Source organism: Bombina bombina, chromosome 6 (genome assembly GCF_027579735.1).
Source record: "Bombina bombina isolate aBomBom1 chromosome 6, aBomBom1.pri, whole genome shotgun sequence".
NCBI classification, from domain to species: Eukaryota; Metazoa; Chordata; class Amphibia; order Anura; family Bombinatoridae; genus Bombina; species Bombina bombina.
Window position 1 is genome coordinate 339,422,383 of NC_069504.1, and position 9,112 is coordinate 339,431,494.

General features: G+C 35.1%; 1 protein-coding gene across 3 annotated transcripts; it reads left to right on the plus strand.

Annotated features, from left to right (window-relative positions):
• Positions 1 to 597: 597 nt before the first annotated feature.
• DGUOK (deoxyguanosine kinase) lies at positions 598 to 8,881 on the plus strand. 3 transcript variants are annotated; one of them, XM_053716974.1, is made up of 3 exons: positions 598 to 761; positions 7,905 to 8,431; positions 8,523 to 8,762. In XM_053716974.1, the coding sequence occupies exons 2-3, from the start codon at positions 7,905 to 7,907 to the stop codon at positions 8,623 to 8,625; spliced, it is 630 nt and encodes a 209-aa protein (XP_053572949.1). In that variant the 5' UTR covers positions 598 to 761; the 3' UTR covers positions 8,626 to 8,762. The 3 variants fall into 3 exon arrangements, with proteins under 3 accessions (XP_053572949.1, XP_053572947.1, XP_053572948.1); XM_053716972.1 differs by having other exon boundaries at positions 7,905 to 8,881; XM_053716973.1 differs by having other exon boundaries at positions 8,006 to 8,881.
• Positions 8,882 to 9,112: the final 231 nt, after the last annotated feature.

Here is a 9,112-nt window from a genome sequence, read left to right on the forward strand (position 1 = left end):
GACTAAATTTCACTAATTATGTTATGACTGATACCCCCACAAACATATAAAACAACTTTGACTATCAATAGTTAGCAAAGTCTAGTTGTAGTTAGTAATTTCCCATTGTTCATCTGCAATCCAAGATAACTTTTCTCCTACAAAATAAAAAAGTGTAAGAATTAAAACAAATGTTGGGCTCCATCTGTAATCTTTTCTCACAAACAGAGCTTCATGTTTCTAGCAGAAATCTTCCAAGGCACAAACGACAAACTCGAAATCTGTAGCTGTTTTAAAACAGCCTCTAATCAGGAAAGATCCCAGTTTGTTTTTTCAAACGAAAAATGAAAACACGTATTCTTTTCACTCCTTTGCCACCTTCGTGTTTCTTTCATGTCCAGCATAACGTAGATAACAATTCCCTGTGTGTAAAACCACAGCTGCATCAGTAAAATATCAGTCAGATTCAGTTACCTATTTTGACTGTGCCGCCCTTCTGCTTTCCTCAACTCCCATGTGATCACTACAGTCACGTGACTGCAATGAGTTTAGAATTAATATCATTTAGCAGGATGGGAACTAGCCGCTACAGAATTAAAGCTATAGTTTACTATTTATTTGAGTTTCCCGGCCTAAATTCTGCTTCCTCAACACTCATGTGACTGCTGTGATGTCAGTATGTCCTTTACAGGAATAGGAACTAGCTGCTAACGAAGCAGGATACTAATATTGAACTGCGTACGTTCAAGTTGATGATAATTTGTTTCCACAGAGGTTGAAAGGTATATGAACATATGTATTATTTTAAAGACTATCAGAAATGAAGTTACAATATTTTTTTTTTATTATTTGTATAAATATGCTCTTTGAGATGAATGTGACCAAAACGTTAAACTGCTTAAAATCAGATAGCGCTAAAAGCAATATGGATGAAAGTAAAAATTTATATAAATATAGCGTTAAAAATAGAGCGCTTTAACATGATGCTTTGAGGAGGTGATGAGAAAGAACGGTAGTAACCTTCAAATTGTATTTAGTGAAAACCTGTCTAGAAAAGCGGTCATGATAGATACACATGTAGCAGTCAGTGAGCAGTTGTGTAAGATAATTAGTGGGTGTTTTAAGTAATATGGTAGGTTTTATTTATAAATATATACAGGTAGCCCTCAGTTTACGCCGGGGTTAGGTTCCAGAAGGAATGGTTGTAAATTGAAACCGTTGTAAATTGAAACCCAGTTTATAATGTAAGTCAATGGCAAGTGAGGGAGATAGGTTCCAGGCCCCTCTCAAAATTGTCATAAGTAACACCTAATACATTATTTTTAAAGCTTTGAAATGAAGACTTTAAATGCTAAACAGCATTATAAAGCTAATAAAATAATCACAACACAGAATATATAATTAAACTAAAACATTTGCTAAACAGCATTATAAACCTAATAAAATAATCACACAACACAGACTTCACTTGCATTTTTCTGCAAACAGTTCTTTCTATGCATTCCAATCTGGACTGATTTATAGACAGGAAGCTCTTGTTCCTTAGAAATCTGCTCGATAGCTCAGGTCTGGTTAAAATGATTAATTTCAGCTTGCTTGGCTTTGCTGCAACACAAGCGGACAGCTTCATCTACTGGCTATTTTAATAAATGCACTGCTTCTCAGTGCTTTTCAATAGCAGTCACATGACTGGAAAAAAAGGTTGTTATTCTGAAACGGTGTAAATTGAACCGTTGTAAAACGAGGGCCACCTGTGTGTGTGTGTATATATATATATATATATATATATATATATATATATATATATATATATATATATATATATATATATCATTTTAATCAATGTTACTTATACAAGAAAATGAAACAGATTTGATCTTTTTTTTTTTTTCAATCCACTACTTGGATAGGGTTGCCACCCAGCCGGTATTTTACCGTCACGACCGGTATTTTTAAGGTTCATGTCAATGTAGAAAATAAAGAATAAATATTGAAAGAAAGCCCCTTTCAAATTTAAACTTCTTCTGAGTGTGATGAATACTAGTTATAAACAAATGAGCATTTAAAATCAGTCCTATCAGCTTTAGTTTTTGAGTTATGCTGTTTAATTATTTATGCAAATTTATGTTAATTAGCATGGCTGGTATTTTATTCCAAAAAAGGTGGCAACCCTATACTTGGAGCTAGCTGAATCCATTGAGTGAGCATATACCAGGAAGGTAGGGTTGCCACCTTGGCCATGTTTTCCTGGACACTTATGGCTGCTGCAGGGTGGAACATGTATTACATAGTTGCCAACATTTGAAAAACAATTCCAGGGACACTTTCAGCTATCAATTACCTGCATGAAAAATTTTGCCACACCCCCTGCTCTAAAGTTCCGCCCACTTTACCAAACCCGCATAATTTAGCTCTGCCTATTTATTATGGTGTGTGTGTGTGTGTGTGTGTATATATATATATATATATATATATATATATATATATATATATATATATATATATATATATATATATATATATATATACCGTATATCAATATCAATTCAACCCCAGAAGGCAGAGAAAACGCTTCACTCTCCGATAGAACCTTCTTTTGGGATAGATATGTTCTGATTGCCCATTGACAAAGATACCAACCGGTATCGAAACGTTTGGGGGATTTGTTAATTGATGCTGGATACCTAATAAAGGACATTTGACAAGACCGGAGAGTGAAGCGTTTTCTCTGCCTTCTGGGGTTGAATTGATATTGCCATATGTTTTCTACGCAGCACCCCGGGCGGATGCCTTGTGTCACAGTGAGTGCACCTGTGTGGATATATATATATATATATATATATATATATATATATATATATATATATATATATATATATATATATATATATATATAATGTTTATACAAACACACAGTTACCAAGGTTACTTTTCATTCCCAAAATTGGAAAACCAAAGCACAGGCAAGAACCTGCATTATCAGCACGAGATGATTTCTTCCTAGGACTCTCTAGGGGGAGCAAGTCTGCGCAGTCAAAAATTCAGGTTACTAGCTTCTAGATATCCAGCTCCTGATTAAAGGGCCATCTTCACTGCTGTGTACAACTAGGGAGAGCCACAATATTATATTGGTTATTGTATGAACTCATTTTAATATAGAAAATGCATTATTATAAAACCTAATCTTTTCAAAATAAATTAAGAATGTGCGTTACAATTTTAAGAGGTAGCAATGGCACAACCTAAAAATTGTATCTGCCAAAGATTACCAATCTAAGAAAGCAACTCCAAGAGAGAGAAGCAGAATTCTGTGCAATTGGTGATTACTTTGGTATTCATTTTTACGTCGCGTGCTGACGTCACTGCCTGTCCTGACCTCACAGAGGATCGCAAGATTCAAAGGAGGAGACTGAGTCAGTGTCAGATCGCGCTATAATAAAGCCGAAGCTACAGCCTGCTACTGCTACTTGCTGGGACAGTCAGGGACATTTAAATGGCCGGGACAAGATCCCAAATTCCGGGACTGTCCCGGCAAAAACGGGACAGTTGGCAACTATGGTATTTTGCCTCTGGACATCACATGGATAGTGCTGTTGAACAGCACAATACATGTTCCTCACTGCTTACCCTGCAGCATGTGTAACTCATAATTGTCCAGGAACACATGGCCAAAGTGGCAACCCTAGCCAGGAGGCATCAGTGTGCAGCCACCAATCAGCAGCTAGCTCTAAGTTGTGCATTGCTACTCCTGAACCTACTTAGGTATGCTTTTCAACTAAGGATACCAGGAGAATTTTTTTTTTAGATAATAGGAGTTATGTTTCTACTCACATCACACGGAATAAATGTCATATACATTGTGTTATAGGCCAGAAAATTGCGGAATAAATAGGGGGAGTTGTTGACTTTTAGAGTGTATCAAGACAACAGAGATATAATGTTGTGGCATTACATACTTTTTATAGTAGTATTGATGCCCAAGTATATGCCAGAGAAGAGCTGCCACACAATACAAGGGGTTAAAGGGACATAAAAGTGGCATTTGCAATATACCTTTCTTTTAAAAAAAAAAATTAAAAAAACCCTGTTAAAGTGATGTTAAATCCAAGGGTATAAAAATGCTAGGATTTACCATCACTAAAAATAAACATTAGCTTCAGTCATCATTTACTAAAAACAAACAAACGTGTTAATCTCAACCTATCAGTGCCAAAACTATATTGCTAACTCAGCGCCTCTGGCCGCCCACGGCACAGCGCTCTTCTCCAATGAAGTGACGTTTCCACCTCTAGAACAATAGCCATGCTAGGATGTCAGTTGACACGCATAGCCATTGGTTTAGAGGTGGAAACGTCACCTCATTAGAGAAGATCGCTGTGCCATGGGTGATCGGTGTCACTGAGTTAGCGATATTGTTTCAGCACAGATATAGGCTGAGATTAACAGGTTGTTATTGTTTTGTAAATGATGACTGAAACTAATCTTTATTTTCAGTGATAGTAAATCCTAGCGTTTGTTATACGTTTGGATTTACCATCACTTTTGTTATTGCATGTATGGTAAAAGTTGTCACTTCAACAGCAGCACCTTGCATGTTCAGGAGGTAAATATGTGCTCAGCCTACCTTTTTGTCCGCAGGGGTTCACACGCTTATTAAAATTGATAACTTTAGCTGTGTTTTTTTAACACAAACCTTTTTTTCTTCTTTTTTTTTGCAAACAGAGGTATATTGCTTTTGAGAAAATGAAGGGCCTGATAGAAAGTATTAAAGGGCCACATTTGGGCCATGATTCCTATTTTAAAGGGACATACAATTTATTAGTGTGTTTTTCCAGTAATCACAATCCCAAAATGCTTTATCTGTTTATACCCCTGAAGTGCGAAATCCAAAAAAAACAAATGATCAGGATTAATGGCAAACGAAATGACAATTTTGTGAGTTTAGCAATTACATTACAGGTTGACAGGTCGCTGTGTTGATCCCTTTTGTAATAGTGTGTAGTAATGCTAATAAGTTATGTGTGATACAAAACTATAGATATATGTTAATATTTTTTTTCTGTTTCAATTGATATTACTTTGTAGTGATGTTGCTTCATAACACAAGTGTTGACTTTTTTGGGGGGTTATCAAGTTATTTTAGTTGTGGAATTTGATAAATAAAATATAGCCCCACAAATGTGTTGTCCATGACCAAGAATTTAGATTGTGATCAACCAAACAAGGCTTGTACATGTCACGTTAAAGGACCATTATAGTGAAAAAATATATTCTTTAATTTGTTGGAGCATATAATTTTAACACTAACGATGCTGAACTTCTGTGTTTACCAATGGTGATTGGGTCAGCGTTCGTATCCACTCAGACTAGCACTTCTCTGTGGCTTCTGAGCAATACACTATGTGTTTGATGCCTTTGCAGGAATTAAATACGTAGTTGCAATATTGCCAATGTTAAAGCATGTCATTTTATTAAATTAAAGGAACCGTCTACACCAGAATATTTGTTTTAAAAGATAGATAATCCCTTTATTACCCATTCCCTAGTTTTGCATTACCAGCACAGTTATATTAATACACTTTTTTTTTTTTAAAGTTTTTATTGAGGTTTTAAGTCAGTTACAATAATAAAAAGAAAAGCATTTACAGAAATGACAGAACAATCATAAGAGTCACATACATGGATTGGAATTTACAGTTCAAGGTAATACGTTGAAAAAAAACAATAAGATGGATGAATAGATTGAGTAAATGCATAATATAGATTGAAACCTCATTTCTTTTTCTTTCCAGTAAAGTATTTGTGAGTTCCTCATATGATACTATGGGCCGCTCTTGGACCCTGGACCACATAAATAATTGTAGGAGAAACTATATTGATGAATACGGCCCCTTTTGGGCCAAGATATACTATAACCATAGGTACCTTATGTATAAGCTATCTAGGAATGTAAGTAAATTCAAAGCGTGTTAAGTAGTCAAGTTAAGCCTCTAAATTCAATAGGGGACCACTTTTGCAACTCAATGAGCAGTAGAAACCTTTTTTACATATATGCGGTCAATACAATCAAAGCACATTGCATAAAGAACAATAATAGTTTGGTACAGAAGGTAACATAACAAAGTGAATAATAATACACTTTTTACCTCTGTGATTATTTTGTATCTAAGCCTCTGCAGACTGCCCCCTTATTTCAGTTCTTTTGACAGAATTGCATTTTAGCCAATCAGTGCTGGCTCCTAGGAACTCCACGTGCATTAGCACAGTGTTATCTATATGAAACACATGAACTAACACCCTCTGGTGAAAAACTATCAAAATTCCCTGAGATGAGAGGCGGCCTTCAAGTTCTTAGAAATTAGCATATGAACCTCCTAGGTTTAGCTTTCCACTAAGAATGCCAAGAGAACAAAGCAAAATTGGTTATAGATGTAAATTTGAAAATTGTTTAAAATTACACGCCCTGAATAATAAAAGTTTGTTTTGGACTAGACTGTCCCTTTTAAAGCATTTTACATCTCTTAAGCTGTTAACATGCGGATAATTATCAAACTCTGTTCTCAACAGAAAATTTTCCTAGCCAAGTGGTATTACAGAGTAGCCGAGTGGGGGCAGTTTAATACTTTGCAGTATTACAACATTCTGTTATATTTTAATGTGGTCCAGCTGTCACCAAGCCGGATAGCCCGCACAGCTATTGGCTGACAGGTGGAAACGTCACCTCAGCAAAATAGCGTTCTGCAGTGGGATGCGTGATGCGCTCAGCACAGCGAACGCTTCAAACAAACGCTAGGATTTACCATCGCTTTTAGCTGTCCAAAACCCAAATTGATTGTATAATTTAACATAAATTGATTTAATGACAATTTGTGCAACAATTATTGAAACCATTTAAAATAAACTAATTTTAGCTTAAAGGGACATAATACTCATATGCTAAATCACTTGAAACTGATGCAGTATAACTGTAAAAAGCTGACAGGAAAATATCACCTGAGCATCTCTATGTAAAAAAGGAAGATATTTTACCTCACAATCTCCTCAGCTCAGCAGAGAAAGTTTTGTGTAAAAAGTTATACTTCAGCTGCTGCCCAGCTGCAGGTAAAAAAAAAATAAATGAAGAAATGAACAGCAGCCAATCAGCATCAGCAGTGCTGAGGTCATGAACTCTTACTGTGATCTCATGAGATTTCATAGTAAGCTTCCTTTACCTGATTGGTGAAATATGAGAGTTCACGAGGCTCATCCCCTAAGCTGTCCTAGGACAGACACACTAAAATGCTGCTTAGAAATCCTTAACAATGGGATGTGGCTACTGAGGAACTTTTGAGGTAAAATATCTTTCTTTTTTACATAGATGTTCAGGAGATATTTTCTAGTCAGCTTTTTACAGCTATGCTGCATCACTTTCAAGTGTTTTTAAACATTTGGGTATTATGGCCCTTTAATATTGGCTTAAATATTCACCCTTTAGGTGAGGGCTGAGAGCTTTAACATCCTTAACAATATCCTAGATAATGATTACAAAACTAGGAGTGAGATAAAAAAAAAAATTGAAGCCAGGAATAGGTTCAGCGTTTTATGTGATACTATTATATGGATATATACTGTATATATAAGCTAGCTTTGATAAGTCAGCAGAGTGCAGTTCAAGTTCTGTAAATTATAAATTGCTCAATTTTCAAAGCTTAATTACTTTAAAAGGGGCAAAATAAATAATAAAAATATATAATAAATTTGTTTCATTACACACAACTAAACATTTTTTTTTAATTGTATATACACGTCAAGGTGTTTATATTCCCTTTTAAATACATTTGCAAATAAATGTTATGATTTTACACACACATATATACATTGTGAATGTATGTTTATTCTACGATCACTATGAAAACCTAAAATCTAATGTAATCTTTTATTAACAGATGTTTTCTCATAAAATTTGGAGGCTTTTGGACACTTCAGAAATATATTTTTATTTTTTACGGAAACCAAATTTAAAATTCTTTTGTACATTTCCTCATAGACAAGAAAATAAACACACAACTTTAAAGGAAAATCAAACCATCAAACCGTTTCTCAAATCTACAGCTTCAGATCTGAAGTCTAGTGGAAAAATGAAGGCTAAAAGGCTATCTGTAGAAGGAAATATTGCAGTAGGAAAATCTACATTTTTGCGACTATTATCCAGAGTAAACCCAGATTGGAGCTTAGTTACAGAACCACTGAAGAAGTGGCAGAATATTCAAACTACGGCACAGCCACAAGATTTTTCTCAGGATATGGGGAATCTACTACAGTTGATATATAAGGATCCTGCAAGATGGTCTTACACTTTTCAGACATTTTCTTGTTTGAGTCGTTTTAGAATTCAAATAGAACCACTGCCTGAACAGTTGCTGAAAATTAAAGAGCCTGTCCAGATATTTGAGAGGTCTATTTACAGTGATAGGTATGTGTTTGCACTGACTCTTTCAAAACTGGGTCACATGAATGCAGTTGAGTGGGCCATGTATCAAGAATGGCATTCTTTTCTTATGCAGGAGTTTGACGAAAGGGTTGCTTTGGATGGAATTGTGTATCTTCGTGCAAATCCAGAGAAATGCTTTGAGAGGCTTCAGAAAAGGGCTAGAGAGGAGGAAATGACTGTGCAGCAAAACTATCTTGAGAATCTACATGAGCAACATGAAAACTGGCTCGCAAGAAAAACAACAAATGTCCAGTTTCAGAAAGTAAAAAACATTCCAGTTCTAATGTTGGATGTTAATGAAGATTTTGAAAACAATTCTGATGCAAGCGATCTTCTTAGTCACAAAGTGAAAGATTTCATAGCTGACCTATAATCTGTTTGTTTTGTTTTTTGAATGGTGGCACTCAAAAACATAACATACTGTTGGATAAAGATTTGTTTGTTTTTTTGTTAAAGGGACCCATTAGTCAGCAAATTTGGCTATATTGTTAGCTAGAACAGTTCATTTTTTACTAACCAACACCTGCTAAAGAATAAAACACACAGTAAAAATGTGTTCACTTACATACAAGCAGATCAGCAATACAAATTTGTTTATTTTTTTTACTTTTATGCCCATTTAAACTTTAAAAAGGCATTGTAGATCAAAGGTTATGTTTAAAA